This window comes from Pelobates fuscus, chromosome 13 (genome assembly GCF_036172605.1).
Source record: "Pelobates fuscus isolate aPelFus1 chromosome 13, aPelFus1.pri, whole genome shotgun sequence".
Lineage (NCBI taxonomy): Eukaryota > Metazoa > Chordata > Amphibia > Anura > Pelobatidae > Pelobates > Pelobates fuscus.
This window is the reverse complement of record NC_086329.1, coordinates 87,417,552-87,442,717: the sequence shown is the minus strand read 5'-3', so window position 1 is coordinate 87,442,717 and position 25,166 is coordinate 87,417,552. Positions and strand designations below refer to the sequence as shown.

The 25,166-nt window shown below is 43.1% G+C and overlaps 1 protein-coding gene across 2 annotated transcripts in view; it reads left to right on the top strand.

Annotated features, from left to right (window-relative positions):
- Positions 1 to 23,987, top strand: part of POGZ (pogo transposable element derived with ZNF domain) — a 48,177-nt gene extending 24,190 nt beyond the window's left edge. The window contains exons 4-20 of one of the 2 annotated variants that reach the window (XM_063440006.1): positions 5,559 to 5,714; positions 6,344 to 6,519; positions 6,701 to 6,827; positions 11,863 to 12,177; positions 13,581 to 13,778; positions 13,877 to 14,004; positions 14,768 to 15,090; positions 15,283 to 15,437; positions 15,678 to 15,778; positions 17,836 to 17,982; positions 19,262 to 19,393; positions 19,506 to 19,663; positions 20,252 to 20,392; positions 20,479 to 20,538; positions 20,619 to 20,734; positions 21,003 to 21,027; positions 21,809 to 23,987. In XM_063440006.1, the coding sequence (XP_063296076.1) occupies positions 5,559 to 5,714; positions 6,344 to 6,519; positions 6,701 to 6,827; positions 11,863 to 12,177; positions 13,581 to 13,778; positions 13,877 to 14,004; positions 14,768 to 15,090; positions 15,283 to 15,437; positions 15,678 to 15,778; positions 17,836 to 17,982; positions 19,262 to 19,393; positions 19,506 to 19,663; positions 20,252 to 20,392; positions 20,479 to 20,538; positions 20,619 to 20,734; positions 21,003 to 21,027; positions 21,809 to 23,348 (3,998 nt within the window). In that variant the 3' untranslated portion in view covers positions 23,349 to 23,987. Of the gene's footprint in view, positions 1 to 5,558; positions 5,715 to 6,343; positions 6,520 to 6,700; positions 6,828 to 11,862; positions 12,178 to 13,580; positions 13,779 to 13,876; positions 14,005 to 14,767; positions 15,091 to 15,282; positions 15,438 to 15,677; positions 15,779 to 17,835; positions 17,983 to 19,258; positions 19,394 to 19,505; positions 19,664 to 20,251; positions 20,393 to 20,478; positions 20,539 to 20,618; positions 20,735 to 21,002; positions 21,028 to 21,808 lie in introns of both variants that reach the window. The other variant, XM_063440005.1, reaches the window with a different exon arrangement.
- Positions 23,988 to 25,166: the final 1,179 nt, after the last annotated feature.

The window sequence follows — 25,166 nt, the reverse complement described above, 5'->3', positions numbered from 1 at the left end:
TCTTTCTGCAGGTTTGGAAGGGAGATCTCGGGTTTGGTCACCACAAAGAGCATGTCGTCCGCGTACGCGGCGACCTTGTGGTGCACTTGCCCTGTTTCCACTCCGGTGATGTCTGTGTTGTGTCTAATGTGTGAGAGGAACGGTTCTAGTGCTAGAACAAATAAGAGTGGGGAGAGGGGGCAACCCTGTCTCGTGCCGTTGTGTATGGTGAAGGTCTCCGTGGGTGCTCCATTAACTATTACCTGGGCTGTCGGTTCCCGGTAAAGTTCCTCTATCCACCTTCTCAGGTGGGGTCCTAGTCCTGCTTGGGCCAGCACTTCGAAGAGGTACACCCAACAGACCCTATCGAAGGCCTTCTCTGCGTCAGTTGACAGGAGAAGAAGGCCTTCCCTCTTACCTGTACTACCGTGCATGAGGGTAAGCGCTCTGATGGTATTGTCGCGGGCCTCACGTCCCGCCACAAACCCCACCTGGTCCGGGTGGACCAGCGATGGGACATGTTTTGTGAGCCGTGTGGCCAGGATCTTGGCCAGTAGCTTGATGTCGCAATTGATGAGCGATATGGGCCTATAGTTACTACATTGTTCCCTGTCTTTACCGTCTTTGGGGATTATGGAGATATGCGCCGCTAGGGCTTGTTTAGGGATATTGTGTCCCTCCCTGACTGCATTAAAGGCTTCTACCATTGGTTGGTATAAGTCTTCAGCGTAGGTCTTGTAGTATTTGGTCGGTAGGCCATCCGGCCCTGGGCTTTTACCTGTCTTAGTTTGCTTAATTGCCATCGCTAATTCCTCTATCGTGATAGGCACGTCTATCATGTCTGCTATGTCTGGGTCCAAGGTCGGCAGTGGGTGTTCAGCTAGGTATTTCCTGATCGCTTCGTGCAGGCGGGCTTTCGCCTTTTGAGTATGTGGTTGTGGCAGCGTGTACAGGTCCGAGTAATATGTGCGGATGGTGTTTTGTATGTCTTTCGGGAGATGGTGTAATTTCCCTTGTTTGTCTCGAATCTTGTCAATGTAAGTGTGTTGTCTCTGTTTTTTTAGCATCGCAGCTAGGAGCTTGCCGCTTTTGTTTCCCTGTTGTGCAAAGAGGGCCTTATGTCTTATTGCTTCTCTGTGGTGTTTGGTGTGTAGTAGGGTGGCGAGCTCTCTCCTTAGTTGAAGAAGTCGTGATTGGTGTGTGTTGTCAGGTGTTAGTTTGTTTTGTTCGTCAACCTTGTGGATGTTGGACAGTAGGTCGTTTAACCGTGCCTCGGTCCGTTTCTTCAGTAGTGCCCCCTGTTGTATGTAGTGTCCCCTTATCACGCTTTTGTGCGCTTCCCAACGGATTGTCGGGGAGGTCTGTTCGGCCGTGTTGAGTGTGAGGTATTCTTTTATTTTCTCGCCTATGAAGCCAGAGATCTCCTGGTTAGCTAGGAGGTACTCATTGAGTCTCCATTTCGGGTTTGTGGGACGGTAAAGTGGTGATGTCAGGGTCAGTAATACTGGGGCGTGGTCCGACCAGGTGGCCCCACCGATTGTGACTGTAGTCACCAGGGGAAGGTCGTGGTGCGTGGTGTAGACATGGTCTATCCGAGAGTAGGAGTTATGTGGTTGGGAGTAGAAAGTGAAGTTCCTTTCATCTGGGTGGTGGGCTCTCCAACAGTCAACTAGGCGCTGGCTACGGAGAAGGGATTTGATGTGTTGTAGGTGTTGTGTGGGGACATGGGAGACGCCCGATGAAGTGTCCCATGCCGGGTCTAGCGCAATATTAAAGTCCCCCCCTAGAATGAGAGTCCCTGCCGTGAAGTGTTGGAGCTTGCGTAGTGTCTGTTTGAGAAAGCGCGCTTGTTGTTTGTTTGGTGCATAGATGCTTGCGAACGTGTATTGGTGTCCCGCAATTGTCCCTTTGAGGAATAGGTATCGACCTTCGTCGTCGGTCATGCATCCCCCCTCCTGGAACGGCAGCCTCTTGTGAAGGAGTATCGCTGTCCCCCTGGCCTTACCACCATGGTAGTCGCTGTAATACCCTTGGCTATAGTGATGGTTTGTTAGTTTGGGTCTTGCCCCTTTTTTGAAGTGGGTTTCCTGAATCATGACTATTGAGGCCCTGTGTCTGTGGAAGTCTCGTAGGGCCCCCGTCCTCTTTTCCGGTTTGTTCAGTCCTTTAGCATTTATTGTGAGGACACGTAGTTGGTCGGGAGTCAGCGTCATGTCGTGTGGTCGGTTCGTGTCCGGACGGGTTTAAGGGGGGTGTCTCCGTCCGAGGTCTCTGTCTGTCGGGTAGGCACGTCGAGTCTCGGGTGTGTCGGGGAGGGTACGGTCAGAGGAGTGGGCGTTAGGGTGGGGATGGAGGTGGTATGGGGGTCCGGGTGGAAGGGTGAGTGGTGGAGGTGTGGAAGTGCCTCCGGGATTCTCGTCACTACCTAATGACGATGAGGTATAGGCGTCGGTGAGCCTCACTCCACCGCACCTCCAGAGGTGTCAGTGGGCGGTTCGTTACCTGGTTGGCGCCTCCCTGTAGGGCGTCGGTTGGGCGTCCGGTGTGTCGAGTCGGTGTCCCTGTGGCGTGTCGGGTCACGTGGCTTCCCTATGTGGCTCGTCTTTGTTCGTTTGATATGTGCGTTTCTGTTGTCCCCGCCTCGGGGTGTAGTGGCCTTAAGGCCTGTTTGGGTGCGTGTCGTTGAGTGCCTTAAGTCAGCGTGTGGCTGGTCTGTCATTTGTAATAAGGTCGCATTAATATAGCAGTGGTATAACAGGTTACATATCACAACAGGTGAAAACAGGTCTAAACAGTTCTAAACAGTTTGTAAACTTCACTAGATCGTGTACATTTCGCCCCCCCCCCCCCCCTCCCCCAAAACCCACACAATTCCCCCACCCGGTGATTGAACATAACAAGGACGTCTGGGTCAGGTAGTGCTCGAGGTTCTGGGCCTCTCTATCCCGTGTCGTGAGTGGCACCCCCGACTGGGTCTATGCGTGTGGAAGGTTGGGACCGAATTATGGGTGTCTGAGACCCAGGGCGGTTTTAGTAGGGAAGCAGTACGGGTGGTTTGGCTATGCTAAGAGGATAATCACCAGGGTGCATGCCCTTTGTTGGCCCCGTCCCCTTCCCACATTCATAAAGCAGATATTCTTGCAATCCCCCCTTCTGGGTCTTCCGTATCACCCGTCTACTCATCGTCTGCTCTACAGAGTTTGGTCGTTTGTTCCTCCCCTCCCAGGTGTGTCCCACCAGCGGAGCCCCCCGCCTGCTCCCCGAGGTTCGTCACAGGTCGGGCGGGCTCCGGCGGTGGGGCCCAGCCGGGATACGGGGCTGCCCTGTGTTATGCCATCTAAGGTTGGATAAGTTTGCGAGCTTGTTCTCTTCCCAATAGTGGCCCTCTCCAGTTGGACCCTGTTGTCCCTGACTATTCAGCTAAGTGGTGGAATCTGGAGTCCGGAGCAATGTCCTGGTATCGCATTGTCCTTTATACTCTGCGGGCAGAACATGTCCGCCTGTGTCTCTAGTTCCCTGTGGCCCTGTAAGTTCTGAGTGTCTATCGCCCATTGGGCTGTATACTTGCGTTTCAGACGTGCGGTGTATCTTTAGTCTCTCGAAGTGGGGGTGGGCGACTGTGAGCTTGGTTGCGGTCGGTCTCCCGTGGGTTCCGGAGGTGGAGGGTTGCGGTTGTCTTCTTATGCGTTGGCTCCCGAGGGACGAGTAGCCTGTTGCCTCGTCCTCCGGGTTCTGGGAGGTTGCTGTGCCTGGCGGTGTGTCTCAGGAGCAAAGTTATAGAAGGCCAGTGGGTCCGGCCAAGTCATGTGTAGTGGGGGTAGTTGTAGTTCCTTCATGAGGTCCCCTAGATCTTCTTCTTTCCTCGCCGTGAGAGGGCCAGTCGGTGTGGCGATTTGAAGTCCTGTTGGGAAGTTCCAGCGGTATCTGATCCGGTTGGCCTGTAGCACGTGTGTGAGTGGGCGCATGGCCCGCCTGTACGCCAATGTTGCCGGCGATAAATCAGGGTATAGCTGTATGTCGTGGCCATTATGTGAGACTTGTTTCTTGTCCCTAGCGCTTCTCAGGATGTCTTCCTTTTCTTGAAAGTGTTGTAGGCAGCAGATAACATCCCTAGGGGGGGAATCTGGAGGTCCCCTAGGTCGGAGGGCTCTGTGGGCCCTGACAAAGAAGATGGGCGTCTCGGTTGGCCTCTGCAGGAGGGAGTTAAATATTTCAGTTAGGGTGTCGCGTATTGGGGCAGTTTGGTCTAGATCTTCTGGTAGGCCCCTAATTCTTATGTTTTGCCGCCTCCCTCTGTTATCCAGGTCTTCAACGTGGAGGGCCATTTGGCGGATTTGGGCTGCTTGCTTCTGTATGATGTCTGCGGCTGTGTTTTGCGCCGCCACTACTTGGTCACACTCTGCCTCCAGTTTGTTTAGCTTGTGATGGATTCCCTGTATGTCCTCTCTTAGGGCTTGAAGTTCACCCTTTAAGGAGTTATGTAGTGCCGTGTTGGCCTCTTTTAAGTCGGCTTTAGTGGGTAAGCTGCTAATTAGTGCTACCCAGTCTGGCTGGAACTGGGCCTGGGGTGGGTTAATTCCGGGCTGTACCTGTTGTGAGTGTTCGCCCTGCGGTGAGGACGGGCGTGGTAGGCCCGAGGCTTCTGCGCCGCTGGAGGCCTGTGCGGTGTGGTCGGTCGGGGCAGTAAGGTATTGGCGCATACCTGCCGGTTGAGAGTTCCTCGGTGTGCCGGTGGTTGAGGCAGCCTGCTGTTGCTTGGTGTTTTTCCCCATTTTTCCGTTGATTAGTGCTTGTTTAGCGGGTTTTAGCTGTGAGCCTGAAGGGAGCCCTCGTTTCACGCCGCCATCTCGTCCGGCGTCCAGGCCACGCCCCCTGGTCCTCTGATTTTAACCCTGCAATATAAACATTGCAGTTAAGTAGAAACTACAATGTTTACATTACAGGGTGAAAGGGACAACTACAGCTTATTGTATTTATTCTGGTGAGTATAATCATTCCCTTCAGACCTTTCCTTGTAAATACTGTGTTTTCAGAGAAAAGGCAGTGTTTACATTACAGCCTAGGGATACCTCCACTTGACACTCCTCAGATGGCTGCTAGAGCTGCTTCCTGGGGCAGTGTTAATTCCCTTGACAGTCTTAGCCAATCCAGTGCTTTCCTCTGTGAAAGCATGGTGATTGGCTGAGATGTTCACTTCTGATGCTGTCAGTCAAGTAGGCAGATCAGGGGAAGAGCCAGCAGCAGAAGATTGGAATAAAAGTAAGATTTTGTTATATTTAGAGGGACTAGTAGGGGCCAGAAGGGCTAGATGGTGGTTTTAACAGTAGAGGGTCAGGAATACATGTTTGTATTCTTGACCCTATAGTGTTCCTTTAAATACACCTCTAGTCTATCAAGCTTGTACATACAGCAGGCTATGAAAATAAAATAAAATAATGTATATTTGCTCTTGCTATGTATGCATACTGTACATTCTGAAATGTCTATTTTTCCTGTCAAGTAACTAACTGTAATTACATGTGAGGACTGTGTAAGATTTGTTTCAATATCTCACATTTATATTTTTCTTATTCTTTCAGTTCTGAACTTCCAGTCAGTCTCTGCTCCTCTGCCAGTGGTTGCTCATCAGTCTCTAAACACCCATTACTCCACAGCCACCACATTGACAAACAGCATAGCTCAGAACAATGACCACACCAAGAAGACTGTGGTGACTCTTTTTGCAAATAACAGTGGTAGGTAGTTGGATGATGCTTATCTCATTGTATCCAGTGTCCTGCATGAGCTTATAACGTCTACAAAAAAAATCTAATCAATGATTCCTTAATTTAAAGTTGAGAAATTAATCTTTAATTTGCATTTTGGAAGTAATTTCATAGTAATTTTTATATTTTAACACAAAAAGCAAGATAAGTGCATTTTCCTGTTTTCCTCCCTCTCCTCAGTATACCAAAGATCACCTAGTGTTTCCTTATACTTTATCGCTCTGTAAATACATGCCACCATGCCCTAGGCACACGTGTGCTTCCTTCCCAGTGAACCAGTTGCAATGTACGGTATCAAGAGAGTTGACGTACTATGTGTATAATTTGTGTTGGTAGAATGTGTAGTGCAGGTCCTAAAATTTCAAGATCTGTGCAGCTTGCAAGACCTTAAAGAAACACACATAAAATCACTATGTATTAGATATACCTCCAATGAAAACTGGCAAGCATTGGTGTACAGCATTGGTGTACAGCATTGGTGTACTGTACAGTGTATAAGGTTTAAATTGACTAGCCCTCCCGTGGTATTTTTTTAAAATTATTATTGATTTGTACAATACTGACTGACCTGGATCCCTCTTGCTCATTTTCCTTGCTAGGTACAACTCCCATTATGCAGTCTGGTGGCCAGCCTCTCATACTGACCCAGAATACAGGAACTGGCCTTGGCACAATGGTCACTCAGCCTATGCTTAGACCCATGCAAGTCATGCAAAATGCCAATCATGCCAACAGCTCATCAGTGGCGACGCAGCCCATTTTCATAACTACCCAGGTGAGGACAGACAAGTGGACATTTTATTAATTCTGCTATGGACATCAGACCCTCTCTCTGTAAAAAACAGTTTCCTCCTCTCTGAGTAGCTTACTCTCACCTCTGAGTTTCATTTCTGCTGTGTAATGCATGAATGCTGCCAAGTGCATATGTAGATTACTTTTTATTTCTCTCCCCCAAGGGGTTTCCAGTACGGAATGTGAGACCTGTACAGAATAGTATGAATGCCATGAACACTATGAACCAGGTGGGAATTGTGCTGAATGTACAGCAAGGACAGACTGTCAGACCTATCACTATAGTGCCAGGTAAGTCTTTTGAAGCCCCTGAGTAATTATGTCAGTGGGTTTGCGGTTATTCGCCGCTAGTCAGACGACAAAAAAGGAGTATGTTCTAATTTCTTGTTGTGAAACTGAGCTTGCTGAATTCAGTTTATTAAATACAGTGAGGGGAAAAAAGTATTTGATCCCTTGCTGATTTTGAACGGTTGCCCACTGACAAATGATCAGTCTATCATTTTAATGGTAGGTGTCTTTTAACACTGAGAGACAGAATAACAACAACAACAAAAAATATCCAGAAAAACACATGTCAAAAAAAGTTATGAATTAACATGCATGTCAATGAGTGAAATAAGTATTTGACCCCTTCGACTTAGTTCTTGATGACAAAACCCTTGTTGGCAATTACATAGGTCAAACGTTTCTTGTAGTTGGCCATCAGGTTTGCACACATCTCAGGAGGGATTTTGTCCCACTCCTCTTTGCAGATCCTCTCTAAGTCATTAAGGTTTCGAGGCTGCTGTTTGGCAACTCGAACCTTCAGCTCCCTCCACAGATTTTCTATGCGATTAAGATCTAGAGACTGGCTAGGCCACTCCAGTACCTTCATGTGCTTCTTCTTAAGCCACTCCTTTTTTGCCTTGGCTGTGTGTTTTGGATCATTGTCATGCTGGAATACCCATCCATGACCCATTTTCAATGCCCTGGCTGAGGGACGGAGGTTCTTACGCAAGATGTGACGGTATATGGCCCCATCCATCATCCCTTATGATGCGGTGCAGTTGTCCTGTCCCCTTAGCAGTAAAAAAAAAAAAAAAAAAAAGCATAATGTTTCCACCTGTTTGACAGGGGGGGTGGTGTTCTTGGGGTCATAGGCAGTATTCCTCCTCCTCCTCCAATTTTTAATATGTGGAGTAAACTTCTTGATCCAAGGAGAGATCTGACTGCCATTCTGGGGTCAATAAGAACGTTTTTCCTGATTTGTTGCAAAATTGCAAAGTGTTTCATACTGTTTTTTTTTCCCACCTTTTGGATCAACATCAAAAACAGATGTGAGAAAGGCTGAACTTGATGGGCCCATGTATTTTCATGTAATTATGCAGAGTTCTAAAAGTAAGCCAATCATTTTGAAAACCAGTGGAATCAGCAGGCATATTTCTCTTGTACATCTTTCCACAACCTTTAAGACAAAAACACTGGGGGGTGGGGGGAATGCAATGTAACATTTTCTTCTACTGTTTAGACCAAATTATACATTAGGCTTTTATGTATAATATTTAGAATTTTCTAGGTTTGTAATTGTAGGGACTTTTTTTGCCCTTCGTCATGAGACACAAACTAACAAACAAAAAACATTGTTTTCCAATATTTGGCTGGTAAAAAGTGAAGTAAAATATAATCACTAACCATTTTAAGGGAGAGTTTTAACAAGGGACAGTCCTTAGGCTAGATCACAAGAATATAAATAGTTGATAGCTGAAGAGACAATTCCATAACAAAAGCAAACACAGAATAGAGCCCACCAGAAGGAAAAGGAGAAAAAAAAGTTTAGGTTTAAAGGAAAGAAAAACACAGTGGAATTCTTGAAGTTGGAAGTGTATTCAATAATATATCAATAAAACAACGAATATCACTCTCTCTCTCTCTCTCTCTCTCTCTCTCTCTCTCTCTATATATATATATATATATATATATATATCTATATATATATATATATATATATATATATATAAAAATAATTTTTTTTTATTTTTTTTTAAAACACTTTTTTTTATTGTGAATGTTAATTACAACACATAAGTCAGGCATAGTTTCAGAACAGATATGGAGTCAAGAGTGTACACAAATGTTTTGCATTTTGCAATACAACATAAGTAAAACAAAACAAATGTTTGTCAAGTATAACATGGCTATGGGTAATTTCCAAACGGGAGAGTTGTATCAAAGGTTAGTAGGATTTCAACAAAAAACATGGTTCCATCATTGGCAAAAAGTAGGCAACAGCTGCCTCGAACCTCGGTCATTTGAAGAGGAGTAAGTGGTGGCCAGGGAAAAAATTATAAGGAGATGGATACCTCCATTTCACTTGAACAGATAATTTAAAGTGCCAGACATTGTATTTAGAAGGAGTACATTAGAAATATCATGACTAGGTACAGTGCCGTCCAAAGGGTGAGTTATATTTCCTTGTGTTGGGAAATGGGTTGGGTACTTAGTATTGAGGTGCAGCCCATATAATGTGGACCGACCCAGCTTAGCTACGGTACAACATCAATGTCGGTTTAACCTGAAACTTGGAAAAAAAAAAAAAAGCAAGACTTTAATGGCTTGATTAATTAATTTTCTATGTTGTCTGGTGACCTGGTCATTATCCCACATAATTATTGGTATAGACAAGATCTATATTGCTGGGCATTACTTCGTATTAAAAACCATTTTATAGAGGCGTGGCACAGGCCTTTCTCTTGTCTTTTCTTTCTCTGTTTTTTCTCTTTTTTTTTTCTTCGAAATTTTATATTTTGGTTGTGCAAATGATGGCAAAGAGAGCTTGTGTGCTTGTGTAGCCGCAACAGCAGTAACTAGCACAGCAATAACAAACTGTATCAAATATGGTCATATTTAGAGAAACGGCACTATTTTTAAATTAATTACAGATATGCTAAGTACACCACATCCGTAATATCAAGCATAGTATAAACAGGTAGTACAACATGGCATTTAGAACATAAGCACATTTTTGCGTGTTAGTAACAAAATTAGTTAAAATAAAATAAGATGCAAGTGAAGAATTCCTGACTAACTCGGTGGTAGCAGTTGAGTGGAAGTGCAAGCGAATTGTATGTGGGAATACCGGGTTACATATGATTAGCTAGGCATGAGATTCATGACTTAGTACTTGTACCACTTAAATACCAAAAAAAGTTGTTGTTAATAGGACTTTCAGTGAACTTACATGCTAAACTGTACCTCAGCAAACTTTCCCTTTTTCTGTTTGCGTAGGAAACAAACAAAAAAAAAAAACACACAATACAATGAAGTGGATGCCACAGTTGCGTCCAATTCCCTTTGTTAGTTAATGTTCAGTTGATGTAGGCACTGTTTCCCCATCACTGTCTGCAACTATTTGTCACATCAGATCGCATAATAAGTAGTTATGCCTGGTTAGGGGTCGTTGGTTAGATGGAGTGGCCATCAATATGGTAAAGTATTTATTTTGTGTGTTGGCTGTTTCAACTTTGGGATGTGGTGGATTGGACATGTATCTTAACAAAAATAAGAACCAAAATAACTGAACTGTGTGCCGGTTTGGTCCCCCAACCTCCCAATTCAACCTTGTATGCTTCTGTTTTTAGCTACCTGTATTGTTTAACAAGATGTTATTTGTAAAGGGTCTTGACCGGCCACCACTTCTGCCGAGAACCACTCTGTGTACTCCAGGACATTCCTCACTTTGGCTTTAAAGGAGTCATCCAAAGTAAGGATGTACAACCTCCAGATCAGGATAAATTTCCTGGCAAGGATTTCTTTGTTGGTTAGTGTCACCAACCAATCCATTTCGAAAAGTTTAGATAAAAATAATTGTAGCGTGGGAGTGTTCGGCTGGTCCCAGACCGGAGAATGGCCTTGCGTCCAATCGCTGCTATTATGAGGAGGAACCTATTATTAGTTAGGGGTTGACCCGGGATAGGTCCCAAGAGCAAGAATTCTGGGATCAATGGTAGTGTGGGCATGTTTCCGGTCGTGAGATATGTTTTCACCTCAGTCCAGAATGTTTGTATTTGTGTGCACTCCCACAGACAGTGATATAAGTCGGCTCTTGTGTGTGCGCATTTGAAACAGGTCGCCGAGTCCTTCCTAGCCATTAGATGTGGTCTGTGTGGGGAATAATATGCAACATATCTCCGTAAGAGACGATAGGAAGGATTTGGCATTGGGCTTGGTGCGCCCTCAGGATGGCTGTAGGAGTTATGTCAGGGAAGTGGGTTTTCCTGTTTCCCATGCCTGTTTGAAGACCAGTGCAGTCCGGAGTGTTTCGTATGAACATGTAGAGTTTAGATGTGGAATAAGTGGCTCGTGTCGAGGAGTGCAGCATGGTGTCTAATGGGTTCTCCCAATCCACTGCTGTGAGTAACAGAGTGGTAGTAGTGCCGCACCTGGAGATATGCGAACCATGGGGTTGGAAGGCGCGGGAATCGCTCCCTTATCTCTGCGTTAAAATCCTTTGACCTGCGTGGTCTACTAAGGAACGGAGAGCCGTGACACATCCATCTTAAATAGAGCTTGTTTCCGGGCCTTGATTGGGGTGTGTATAAGCGGGTTCATGTGGATTTTATTTGAGACGAGTTGATGCGGCCTGTGCAGGAGAACCGGTAGTAAGTCCGGCTCCGCCAGAAAGGACTCCAACGACAACTCTGAAAATCTATGATGGGATTGGATCCAATCCAGAGCATGTCTAATTTGTACTGCTAGGCTATATTCTTTAGCATGTGGCAAGTTTAGTCCCCTTTAAGCGGTGTATTGGTATAGATTTGTAAGGCTAAGGTGTGGTTTGCGTCCCTGCCACAGAAATCATTGAATCTTCTTATTTAGTAGAGTTTCATCCTGTTTCGAGAGTAGCAAGGGGAAGACTTGAAGTGGATAAAGTAGTTTGGGAAAGCTAATTCATTTTGTATTGATTTTCCCTTCCTATGTTGTATAAGGGTAAGTTATGCCAATGGTCAAACTCTGAGAAAATGTTATCCAAGATGGGAGGTATGTTCAGTTTGTATAGGAGGGAGATGTTTTAAGGAATTTTGATTTCTTAGGTATTTGAGTGCCTGTGATTCCCATTTTAAGGGAATTCCACCCAACATTGGCGGAAGTGGCTGCTTCGCAGATAAAGGCCATAAGATTTGATCACACTATCTTTTGATATAGTTCTAATTTCTGTACAATTTTTAAACTGATTCTTACGTCAAAATAAATTGCTGCTTTGCAGTGAAAGTAATGACCTAACAGCCTGTGTGGTGTATTGTTCCTGGCTGTACATGTATTTTAGATATTGACTCTGTTTTCTGCCCAGCACCAGGCACCCAGTTCATGAAGCCAGCGATGGGAGTTCCCCAAATGTTTTCCCAAATGACACAGGTGAGACCTGCCCCTGCGGGACCTGTGCGTCCAGCCACCAACACTTTCACTACGGTCATCCCTGCTACCCTTACCATCAGGAGCACGGTTCCTCAATCTCAGGCACAAGTCAACAAGACCACTCCCAGCACATCTACCACTTCTGCTCCCAGTCAGCCACCTGTGGCTCTCCGACAGATAGCTATGCAGCCGCCTCAACAGACGGTACCCGTGAGCCAGAACAACCAACAGAATGCAAACACCAAACTAGGTGAGACACTCATTGCTTGTTCAGTCCTATACCTGCTCAGGATGCATTGTGTTCTTGTCAGCTGGATCTGGGCCTACAGCAAAAGCAAGACAAAAGATATTTTCTATTGGAAAGCACTATAGAAGTGTTCCTATTCAATTCATGTTTTATTTGTATTTCTACATAATTCCATTTAATGTTGTTATATTTCCTGTTTTCTCTGAATCAGGGTTAGACTTTAAGCACTTGGGTCATTATTGCCTTATGTGTTTATTTCTATATTGTTTTGTTCCATTGTGTTTACCTCTCCGTGTTGTTTTAATAGTGATTCTGCCATGCACAGAAGAGCATTGTGTAATATGTGTATCATTATGCTATACTAGACATGAAATCATGTCAGACCAGTGGACATTGCACTTTACGCTACATGGCTTTTTTGAAAGGTTATTTTTAATAATATCTCACTCTGGGAACCTCTCATTAATGCTGTATTTCTCCTTGCTCAAAATTCTTTAGTTGGAATTAACAGAAAAAATGTTTTGCTGCTTTTTCTAAAATATCTCCAACCTCTTAGCTACACCTCATATTTGCACAAAACCCTTTTCCTGTTTGGAAGACAAAAATATAGCTCAGAGTTCAGTGTAATCTGAGCTGCTGACTTGACTCCACCCCCACAGCCAGTCACTGTCCTTTTATTGTTTGTTTAATATTTCAAAGGATGGTTTTAATGCCCCATTCAACATTACATATTTCCTCACTCGGTGTCATGAAATGCTTCAAAGCATTTGATTGGACCGTTCTCACCAGCTCAGAGTGCATTCAGAGTTACGGGCCTGAGTTCCAGGAATGCAACTAGACCTGGCATCCGTGCAAATATCTTGCGTGTAGTGTAAGCAGAAACAATGCAGATACAGATTCCTACTACCGTGACCACTTCTGAAAGAAGTGGTCATGGTGGCTGGATTAACCCTTTAAGTTGTGTGTGTATATATTTGCCTAGAGTCCTTTTTAAGCACAATACAGAATCGTGACATAGGGCATTGAAGATTTTTTTTTTAAATATTTGTAGATTGCACATATTACATAGAAACCTAGAATGTGACGGCAGATAAGAACCATTGGGCCCATCTAGTCTGCTCAATTTTCTAAATACTTTCATTAGTGCCTGGCCTTATCTTATAGTTAGGATAGCCTTTTGCCTATCCCACGCATGCTTAAACTCCCTCACTGTGTTAACCTCTACCACTTCAGCTGAAATTGTTTTTAAACCTTTGCCCCTTTAATTTAAGACTATGTCCTCTTGTTGTGGTTATACAGAGTGTAAAATTAGCATTGCTGTGAATATCTTTGATCTGTTTGACAATGCATTAGCTGTCTCCTGGCCTTATGTTTTTTGTTTTGTTTTTTCCCCTTGTGTTCCACAGTGAGTATTGCCAGTTTTGTGGCAGTGAAGAGGCCTGGGGATACAAATGACATGGTGAAGTTTGTGAATGCAGTGACTGGCAGCCAAACCACTGTTCAAACCACCAGTACCATGGTTCTTGCCAACAGTGGTACTATCAACAATCCAAACAACGGCAGTCTACAACGTGTCCTACCAAACGAGCCCCTTGCCGTGAAAGGTAGGAAGCAAGAACAGTTTTCACCTGACCTGTGTGTTTGTGCTCGTCCGCAGAAATTTTTGAGCTAAATCCTATTTTTATTTTACTCTCTCTGACAGCCCCCACTCCCAGCAATTCACCCTTTTCAACAACCACAACATTTGATGCCTCTGACACGGGGAGGAAGAACTGCCCCAGATGCCACACACTGTTTCGGGTTACAGAAGCCCTGCGGGGTCACATGTGTGTAAGTTACCATGATCTTTACAATACTGCATTTCCCCCTAGATTCTCTCCTCTATTTGGGGACTGCTTCATAGGATGGATCTAAACATACAGCTTTTGTCTGCCCATTTAAACATGTACACCAGTAGAGGAACTGACATCTCCGGTGAAACTGTCAAATTCAATATTTATCTTAAAGTTGACAGTTAATCTGTATTTACATCCGTTACATTGCGTCTAATACATATTCAAACTACCCTGTTATTCACTGTGCATTGCTCAAGAATGTGTGTACAGCAAGTCTTTGAAAAATGATGGCATCTTCAATCACTTGTAAGTGCTGCTGACGTAATTTGTTTCTGCATCCCTTCACTGTACGTTTCACTCTTCTACTAGCCTTTAGCATTATTTTTTTTCTGTTTCGCGTTCATACGGTAATGTTAAAGCCCCTTGACATACAGGTTGCAAACTTTGCTATTTTGCCTTATTTATTTATTTTATACATGCAAATAGTGCCTATCTCACCTTTTTGTGTTTCTCACCAGAAAAATGGTGACCGTTCAACTTTGAATGCACATGTGTGTGTTTTTTTGTGTATAAACTGGTTATTAAACTGTTGTATAATTTTTATTTATTTTAGTTTTATTTTTTTTTTAATCTTAAAGAAGTTCAGTCTACCGATAATACCAATGAATGTACAGGAGGGCGATCTGTTTGTAACTATCTAGCTCTCTGGGTTGCTGCTCACAAATAGCCACAAATCAATTTTCCCTCTTAATCCACAGTATTGTTGCCCTGATCTTGTTGATTTCACAAAGAAAAACAAAGCCCAAGATACTGAACTGACGCTGCAGGATACACAGACATCATCCCCAGATAAACCCGCGTCCATTGCTCCTTCTGCCACACCAGACACTAATTTGCAGTCAAATAGCAAAGGCCAGGAAGCTGGCAGCGAGGAGGTATCCCAAGGAAAGCTTATTATGCTAGTCGATGATTTTTACTATGGACGAGACGTGGGTCGCACCTACCAGATGCAAGGGTTCCTCAAGGTGGCCACCACTTTCCGTTGCCCACACTGTGCAAAGCGGTTGAAGAATAACATCAGGTAGGATTTGGTGATAGTTTAATAAATACTGTATATTAGCTTCATTGAACAGCATCCTGACTCAGGTGTTTTTACTTTCTCTAAATGTCACTACTGCTTCAATTGTGATCTCATTTTACCACATTGTGTTCTTTGCAGTCTGTTTAATTCTATGCCCAGTTCTGACACGTCTTTGATCTTACCTCTCCTTAGGTTTATGAACCACATGAAGCACCACATCGAGTTGGATCAGCAGAATGGTGAGGTTGACGGGCACACAACATGTCAACACTGCTACCGCCAATTCTCTACTCCTTTCCAGCTCCAGTGTCATTTAGAAAATGTCCACAGCTCCTACGAATCAACCAGTAAGTAACATACAGAGGGAAAGGGAGTGATTCCATTTGATTATGTAGTATAGTTTGTAGCTGCTCTGTCTGAAACATTCATCAGACTGGAAAAGCCAATGTAAAGCAATGTAAGAAAGGTTAGAGCACCAATAAGGAGAGGATAGGCCTTGGGTGGCTTTAGAAAAGCCTCTGTCTTATCTGTAGATGAGTGACTCGCTCTTTTTTAATATCTTGTCATGTTCTTCTGCTTCTTTCCAGCAAAGTGCAAGATCTGTGAGTGGGCATTTGATAGTGAACCACTCTTCCTGCAGCACATGAAGGATACACACAAGCCAGGAGAGATGCCCTATGTATGCCAGGTATTTGAGAGGAACTATTGAATATATGTGCTGATTGTATCAATTCAAATTATTATTTTTTTCCAATTCTTTATTTTATTCGTGCATAGTTTGAACATGTATGTTTGCACTGCCCCGACAGCAGGTGCAAGCGGGTATGAAGACATAATATTATAACATTGGTAAGGCGTTGAAAAAACATTGCACATTTTTTGATAATTCGAGTATGTAGTGTTAAACATTGAACAGGCTAAAATGATTCTACATATTAATAGCTTAGGTTAGTGATTGGTTGCATCTGAAAGTCGTAATGCGTCAAGCTGGATTTTCATTAGATAGGCTTAGTTAAGTAAAACAAGCTAGAATCTAGGCATATTTAATCCAACAGTGTGACAGTGTAAAAACTGCATTCTGGCATGTACGTGCGGGGCAAGTTTCGTTAGTAGGTGCAGATTAGTGAGTTATGCCAACGGGACACTGGCTTCCATTACGGTAGTAGTGGGTCAGGACTAGGGAGCTGACAAGTATTAAAAACAGGTTTTAGGACTCTGGGTGGCCTATCATGCCAATTTATAGCCAAAATATATCTGCCGCAGCAGGAAGTATAGCTCTTAGGTAGGTTGGTAGTCTGAGGTGTCTGCCTGGTTTTTGCATTAAAAGTAACAACTGAGGGTACGGGAACTCAATACCATAACAGCAGGATAAGAATACTAAAACACTATAAATCTAAATCATACTCAAAATCAGTAGTGCCCGCGAGAACCTAATACAGTGTAGTATAACCTCAGATTGCAAGTGAGCCTGAAGTAAGTCTATGGCCAGGGCGTTAGCCGATGCCACAGTCCCGGCTCAGCAATACTCCGGCACCGCTGCTGAGTGAGAGAGCCGAAGGGGCTCCGCTGCTTCTTCCTGGTCTTCCGTGGTTGTCTCGTGTGGCGGGCGCATGTTCTCGGTGGTATGCCAGCCTCTCCACCCTCCTTGTATCTCTGTGGGTTAATGGCAGAGCTGTACCTCCTGTTAGAGAGTTGAAGCCCTTCTGTGCACTTGTAGCGGCGTTGCAGATTTTGGCCGGTTAGTACTCTGAATGTCCAACTTGATTTTGCCGGCCATAGGCCGGGCACGGACCCTCCGGGTGTGTTTCTGTAGCTTAAGTGGCCCTGTGCCGTGTATGTAGGTCCTCCGCTTGTGTAGGACCCCCGGTTAGCGGTGTCCGATGCGTGGTCCATGGCTTGTGGGTTGGGGCTTAGCCTTTGCTCCCTTCTCCTGCTTCATCCCGGTTAGGGGCTCTGCATTGCAGTGCAGCGTTGGGGCTGTTTTGGCTGTTGGAGTTTGTGCCAATTTGGCCCATAGTCGTGCCCAAAAGAGATTAAAGGCTGCTGCTATGCGGTTCTCATGGGGATATTCGCTTGCTTGCCTCACTTGTGTAGGTTGGGTGGTTGTAGGCCTAGGAGCATGGTCGGCGGCCGTCATCTTGACCGCTAGTTGCAGATTGTTGTGGGCGTTGGTGTGAGCCTGTGGCCTTGCATTATGTGGACCGGGATGACCCCCGCCGGTCCATGGGTGGGGAACGTGGGCCCTGCGGTGTGTTAGCCGGGCAGAAAGGCAGCAGGAGAGCGGTCGTCCCTCCTGCGCCACCCGTGTATGTATGCCGCATATTTGTGCTGAGCATTGTACCGGTATGTGAGGTATCCTCGTGTAGGTCTCGGGTTCCTCTGCCCGATATCAGCGTCCAGGTGCCCGATTTGGGAGTCTGTGTTGGCTGTAGCCACTTGATTTGTCAGTTGGCACTGGAGCTGTTGCTGCCTGCGTCCTTTCGGCTCTACGGTCAGGCCCCGCCCCTCAATTCAAATTATTTCACTGTATTAAAAGAAGTGACTTCTCCAGCTGTGTGGATGGGATTGGATAGTAATTTGTGCCAGTTTATTCTTGACCCCAGATGTAATTTCTGGAACAGAAGAAAATGTTAGAAATAAAATATGTACTTTATCCCTTTGGTCCCTGTGTTATCTGTTGTCCCCACAATGCTAAAGACAAAGCTTATCCTTCCCCCTACCCATGTTATGTTTGCTTCTTTACAGGTATGCTACTACCGTTCATCAATTTACGCCGAGGTCGATACCCATTTCCGATTAAACCATGAAGACACACGGCACCTGCTCTGCGTCTACTGCTTAAAGGTGTTTAAGAATGGAAATGCCTTTCAGCAGCATTTCATGCGACACCAGGTGAGATGTTCTTCTTTTTACACTTAAATCAAAATTCACACAATTGCACGTTGAGGGAGAAGCTTTCTGTATGGTTTTTATTGAACATTTTTCAAGGATCGCTCTGGGCACCATCACCATTTTATCACAATGGAGTTATGGTGCAAGAAAGACTCAGGCACCATCCTACTTTACTACGTTATGTAGTCTTCAATCTGGTGCCCAATTACTCTTCCCCTTTACTTCCATTCCAGTAAGAGGCTTCGGTTAGGAAGCCCCAGCCTGGCTACCGCTGATAGGCTGATCAGTAGTTACCTATTCACAAAACTGAGTGAAAAAGATACGCATCATTGGGCGCCAGATGTTCAGACTTTGGGGTTAAACTATTTAAAGGTTAACCCCTACAGGTAAGAAGGTGCGTAGGACTTCCTCACACTGTAACAACCTACTTCTGATTGTTGAAGTTATGGTGCCCATACTTTCCCTTTATGTACAAAATGTGGTAAAACAAAACAGAATCATTATAAAGAAAACAAAAGAATAAATCGAGGGAATTTATTGTATAGTAATTCATTAGAAGCTAAAAATAATCATGACATATTGCCATTCCTGAATGGGTACTTCAAATAGTATAATCTATATGTAGGCCAAAATATATTGTGGAAAATTTGTGTTGTTCCCCCCCCCGCCGCTCCCCAATGTGTTTCTGTAATTTTAAAATATGTGGTTTCATACCTTACTGTGCTCACATTGCACTTTGTTACCTTTTTAGTTGCACACACAATATATTAGGCACATTTGATCTTATGTAATTGGATAACACAAATTGCAATGGACTACTCTGTTGTTTCTTTGGAAATGTATAATTATTTCAAAGCAACAGCATAGAAAAAAATGAAAACGTGCCAAAGTTCGTGGAAAAGAAGGCTGCTAGAGGAAAATCTACGTTAAGGGTTATACTTTAATTATTACTTTATTCTTATCCTAAAAATATGTATTGCTAGTAATAGTCTTCCTGCAAAGGGTAGTAGATGCCAGTTCCAGCAATAAAGTTTAAGAAAACTAGAGATTTGAGACATGACCCCCTTTTTGATGAAGAATGTATTCTGGACTTTTGTAGTGAGATTGGACGGGCTCCTTTGGACAGTTGGAGTTTGTATTATGTCAAATTTTATGTGTGATTGAGTTAGATCAACATGGGAGTGATACGTATGGAAACTTTTAGCCTGCATATCATAATGTGCATTTCTCTGCGTGGCTTTCTCCTTTTATCTGTCCACATCACCCATTCGACTAGAAGAAGAGTGTATATCACTGCAACAAATGCCGCCTTCAGTTCCTCTTTGCGAAGGATAAGATAGAACACAAACTGCAACATCACAAGACTTTCCGCAAACCCAGACAACTGGAGGGGCTGAAACCTGGTACCAAGGTGAGACCTATTCACACATTCCACACCATTTACATGCTATGTTTGGGTGGAGTCCACTTGCTCTATCAATTTATAGTTGCTCTGTACACAGCTCTTTAATTTCCTCCTACAGGTTACTATCCGGGCATCACGAGCTGCTCCTCGACCCCTTCCTCATTCTCCTTCGGACACCCCATCTTTACCCTTGCCAGACATGGATACAGAGTCGATTGCTCCCTCTACAGACTCGCAGAGTGTTAACTCTTCACAGCAGGGAAACATTCAGTTACGGTCAGTGTGTTAGGCCTTCAGGTTGAAAACTCACATAGTGATGTCACTCTTTCTCAGTGTTGAGAATAATGTCTGGCTTGCCTGGTATATACAGTGAACGCAACCATATAGACACCCCTATTTTGTCTGTCCCACTGGTTTGTGTTGAACGTGCATTGTGTACCCCACTCCTACGGCACCAAAGGAATTTTATGTTGACTCTGTAAGTGTTTCAACCTTGTACCACCACAACTAAAGCTTAATTTAATCCAGTCATTCAAATGTACTGTCTTTTACTGACTGCTAATTAATCGCATGTGCAACACAGATATAAAAATGTTGAATATTATGGTTTGATATAATTCAGATGCTTAGCATCTATGCCTAGATTGACAGTAAAGCAGAACTATTGTGACCATTTTCACTCATATTTTGTACTCGTATAATGATTGTGAAATAACTCTTAGCTGGTTTGTTACATCAAAATAGTTTTCAGCCATTATTCCCATGCTAAATCAGGGGGCGGTCACTGAAATCCCGATAACTGAATATTGAGAGTAGTGTTTTCATGCCTTTTGGAGTTCCTGATGGTTTGTGTTTAATTTTCAGAACCCCTATTGGGAAGCCATCTTGTCTAGAGTGCAGCTTCAATGTTCCAGATTTCAAGAACCACTTCCCAACCTACGTGCACTGCTCTCTATGCAGATATCGCACGTGCTGCTCTCGGGCCTATGCTAACCACATGATCAAGTAAGTATAAATGTGTTACAGCATCAGAAACAATGTAAACAATCTCGTTGATATACTCTACTGAAACCAGGATTGATCTCTTCCAGTAATCACGTTCCGAGGAAGAGCCCTAAGTATTTGTCGTTGTTTCGAGGCTGTTACCCAAGGTAAGTTCTAGATTAGTTTGTTTCTTTTGACTTTATGGTTGTGACATGCAAGTCCTAAAATCCTTCTCTGCTTTCCCTAGTGAAGTGATGGCTCTGGCGTGCTCATCGTGCCTTTTTGTGACTCGGATAGGAGATGCTATGGCTAAGCATTTGGTCTTTAACCCAACTCATACCTCAAGCTCAGTTCTATACCCAAGTAAGAGTCATTTGTTGCAACATATTCTTCCATAGGTAGAACCAGGTTGTACAAGTAGGAACAGGCCATTTACTCATTTTATTATCTTAATAAAATCCAAAATATTCATTGGTATACTGTTCCTGCCCCTAGCACATGTTAATATATCTGCTGGTTTGAAAAGTTATGTTGTGTTGTATAAATGTTGTAAAGCATATTTCATATCTTCTCACATTAGCAATATATGCAGTGTATACATTTCACATTTTATCTTATTTTTATTTCTCAGATTCATCCTCTTCGTGCTTCTTAAGGTAATTGTATTTAACTTTATTTCTGATATTTTCTCGTTTCTCAGTGTAACAAGTTGTTTTCAGTTTTAAAAGATTTTACAGTTTTTATAAAGTTTGTGAATAAATAAAAACAAAGTGCAAAAGTGTGCACTCAAGTAAAGTGCAATGGAAAGTAAAAACTAATCAGGAACTAGTGCCAAATTGCTAGCAAATTCTTAGAGAATATTTCCTTTAAGTGTACATAGAATTAGAATCTACAAATATGGCTGTTCATCGTGTGCGCGAGTCCACCACCGCCAAGATACTGCTTTTAGTATCATGTGGGCACCAATTTCAAAGACGTAAACGCAGCCTTCTGTTTGTAAATTTTTATCTATAGATTTCCTCTTAGTACTTTATACCCCGGATTCACTATACACAAAAATCCAAGACTTACTATGTTAGTCACTAAACACATTTCACATGTTAAATCTTTGTCAAAACTTAGCCAGTAATAGCCAGACTGTGACTATAGCTTAGATGGAAAATTGTTCAAGTTCAACTATGAAAGAAAACTGCATCGCATGAGGGGGATTAACAGAAGTTATAGTTAATTGTCAATCTTTTGTTTAACAATGTAGATGTATTAGAAATCTGAGGGGGGATTTTGACACTTTATTGATGTCTTATAGTACATTTCATTAAAATAAGTTCCAAAAATTTATTTGCTGTTGATATTCTCAATAAACGTAAATACATTTTTTGTTTATATATATTTATTTATTTTTCTTCTATTCCAAATCTGTTTCGTTTTGAACCACAGGATAACTGAATCCCGGGACAAAAGCCTGAAGAGCTCTAACAAACTAAGCGATGATAAAAGTGATAAGGCATTTGAGCCTAAGCTGGAAGATGTGTCACCTTTTTCAGAGACTCGTAGCAAGGCGAAGGATAAGCCAATTAATGTGGATGATCTTGAGGACATTGAAGATGAACAACAGCTGAAACAAACTGAATCACAGAACAAGCAGGAGCAGCTGAGCGTCAAAAAGCTTCGTGTTGTGTTATTTGCACTTTGCTGTAACATAGAACAGGCTTCTGAGCATTTCCACAACTCACCACGCCGCATCAGACGCTGGCTGCAACGGTTCCTGACTTTCCAAGAGGAGAACCAGGAAGGCCTGTCCGAGGGCAAGTACCTAGGCGCAGAGGCAGAGGAGAAGTTGGCAGAGTGGGTGTTGACTCAGAGAGAGCAACAACAGCCTGTAAACGAAGAAACACTCTTCCAAAAAGCCACCAAGATTGGACGTTCTTTAGAAGGAGGATTTAAGATCTCCTATGAGTGGGCAGTGAGGTTCATGCTTCGACACAACTTGAGCACACACTCCAAAGTCACTGTTGCTAATCCTTTGCCTAAGGAAATGGAAGCCAATGCTCAGACTTTCTTAGAGTTTGTGCAGCGGCAAATACACAATCAAGACCTCCCACTGTCCATGATTGCTGCTGTAGATGAAATCTCCCTGTTTCTTGACATGGAATTGCTGTGTAGCGATGAGAGGAAGGAAAATGCATTACAGACAGTGGGAACAGGGGAGGCTTGGGTGGATGTGGTGCTTACAGTCTTAGCTGATGGCAGCCTACTGCCCACGCTTGTATTCTCTCGCAGCCGTAACACTGCATTAAGGGGAGTTCCAGACGCAATTTTATTGGAAACCAGAGATGACGGTTATACAGATGACGAAATCATGGAGCTTTGGTCTTCTCGGGTGTGGCAGAAACACACAGAGTGTCAGAATAATAAAGGCATGGCTGTATTAGATTGCCATCGATCTCATCTTTCAGAAGAAGTTCTGTCTGTCCTAAGCACCACTTGCACCTTGCCTGCTATTGTCCCCGCAGGCTGCAGCTCCAAAATACATCCTTTGGATGTCTGCATAAAGAGGGCAGTGAAGAATTTCTTACACAAGAAATGGAGAGAGCAAGCTCTGGAGATGGCTGAGACCAGCTGCGATTCAGAAACCCTGCTGCAGCTTGTGCTGTGTTGGCTGGCTGAAATATTGGAAGTAATTTCCGAACATCCAGAACTGGTACAGCAGTCATTCCTTGTTGCCAGTGTTCTTCCTGGGCCTGACGGAACGGCGAACTCTGACAAGCGAAACGCGGAGATGCAGGAGGAGCTGATTAACCTGCTAGAGGAACAGTTGAAACTCAACAGTGGTGAACAAGATGATGATACTGACCAATGCAATGACAGCCAACCTGAGGAATGCGCTGACCCAGATGTTCTCCAACAGCTATTTGAGGGAGAGAGTGATACTGAGTCTTTCTATGGTTTTGAGGAAACTGAACTAGAACCCATGTAAATATTTACCTATCCTCCTCCCAAATTAGTTTGATGTTGGGCTAAAGCATTCCACGTAACATCAGGGTTTAGGATTTTTTGACTGATTAATAGCATTAGTTTTTTTTTTTTTTTTTTTTGTTCTTCTCCTGAATATATTTGTATTTTTGTTTTCTTCTCCCTCCCCTTGAGATGATACGGCCCTTTGCACATCTTGCTTTTCCATTTACTGTAGCTCCTGACAAAGTGTCCAAAAATAAATATCATTGTTTTAGTATGGAACCCCACTGTTACTTTTCCAACCTCATACAACAAATTATGAATCTAATTTCACATTGCAAACTGAATTGTAAATTGTACTCAATAGTTGCATATTTTCAGAGTTGTGGGCAGGCCCCCCCCCCCCTTTTTTTTTACCCCTCCCCCTTTTCCCCCCATGTTGGATTTATGCGCAAGACAACCAGCGATGGTGTTTGATTTGGTAGAATCCCCTCAAAGCAACCACTATTTAAATGTAATCTGACTGTTGAGAAAGGTCGCAATTTAAAGTTTTAATTGTGGTGCCTTCCCCTACACACAGCATCGTAAGAATATCTGATGGGGACTCAATTCTTCTGATATGTTTAAGAGAATGGGCTGCTAATAAACTGCAAGAAAATAAATGAAATCGAGCCTGTGGTCCGACTGGTACACTACTAATAGGGGGTAACCCCCGGATAGAAACTTGTAGGAGAGAGCGGAGAATAGTGTACCAAGAAGGGGAACTGGGATATAATATGATCTGAATAGAGTGCCAGCTGCCTTCCAGACTAGGAACAATCAAATAATGAAAATAAATAAATGTTATTGAAATAGTCTGAAACAAACTTATATACAATGGTGCTCGTGTGCAAAAGGGTATAAACCAACATGTGTATGATAGGTAAGTAAATAGCTAAAGTTTAATAACCCTAAATGCTGGTGGATGCTAACTTACTAAATATAGTAAAATGAAAAATAATAATGTTGGAAAAAAAACCTGTTGAGGGATCATGATATGTAATGACACCTAGTCTAATAAAGATATACCCATGCACACGTCTGTGCCAGGGTACGTGTCAGTATAAATTGGCCAAGAGGGAAAGTTATCTAAGCCATAGGAATATAAATATAAATTCAGGGGAAATGGGGAGAGTAAACTAAACAGTTAGTCAAAGCAAAGGTAAGTACTAAACCATATATGGGGCTGCTAATAAAATATCATCGCTGTTTGTCATCTGCACGTGCTGTGAATCTTACCCATCCTTATATGAATATATAGTGAATAGTATGCAGTTACCCCTTTATTATAACATGCATGTTCATGGTGGAGTTTTTTTTTTTTTTTTTTTTCTTTATTCCCACCGCCCCTTCCTTCTTTCTTTCCTTTACTACATATTAACAGATTAGAAGTCAGGATATTGCAGTCCTAAATTATATAGCTGAATTGTTCAACAGGAAACAGGGAGTGTGTAAATGATTAAAAATAATGTATATAAGTGGAACCACAGAATAAATATGGGCGAGAAGTGAATCTGTGTTTTTATTAGGTTGAGATGTGAATTATTTTTTCTTTTTTTTTTATATATATATATATAAAGTGTTCTGTTAATTACATCCTTCTGTGTGTGTAACACTTTTTTTAAAAAAAAATTTGGTACTACAATAAATAACAGTATTTTATAAAAAAAAAAAAGAGAGAGAAACTAAACTTTTTAAAAATAGGCCCGATTATCGCATCCTACATTTGTCATGTAATTTATTGCATTCCTAAATTGATTTTCGTTTCATTTTTTTTGCCAATTTCATTATCGTCTGTTTT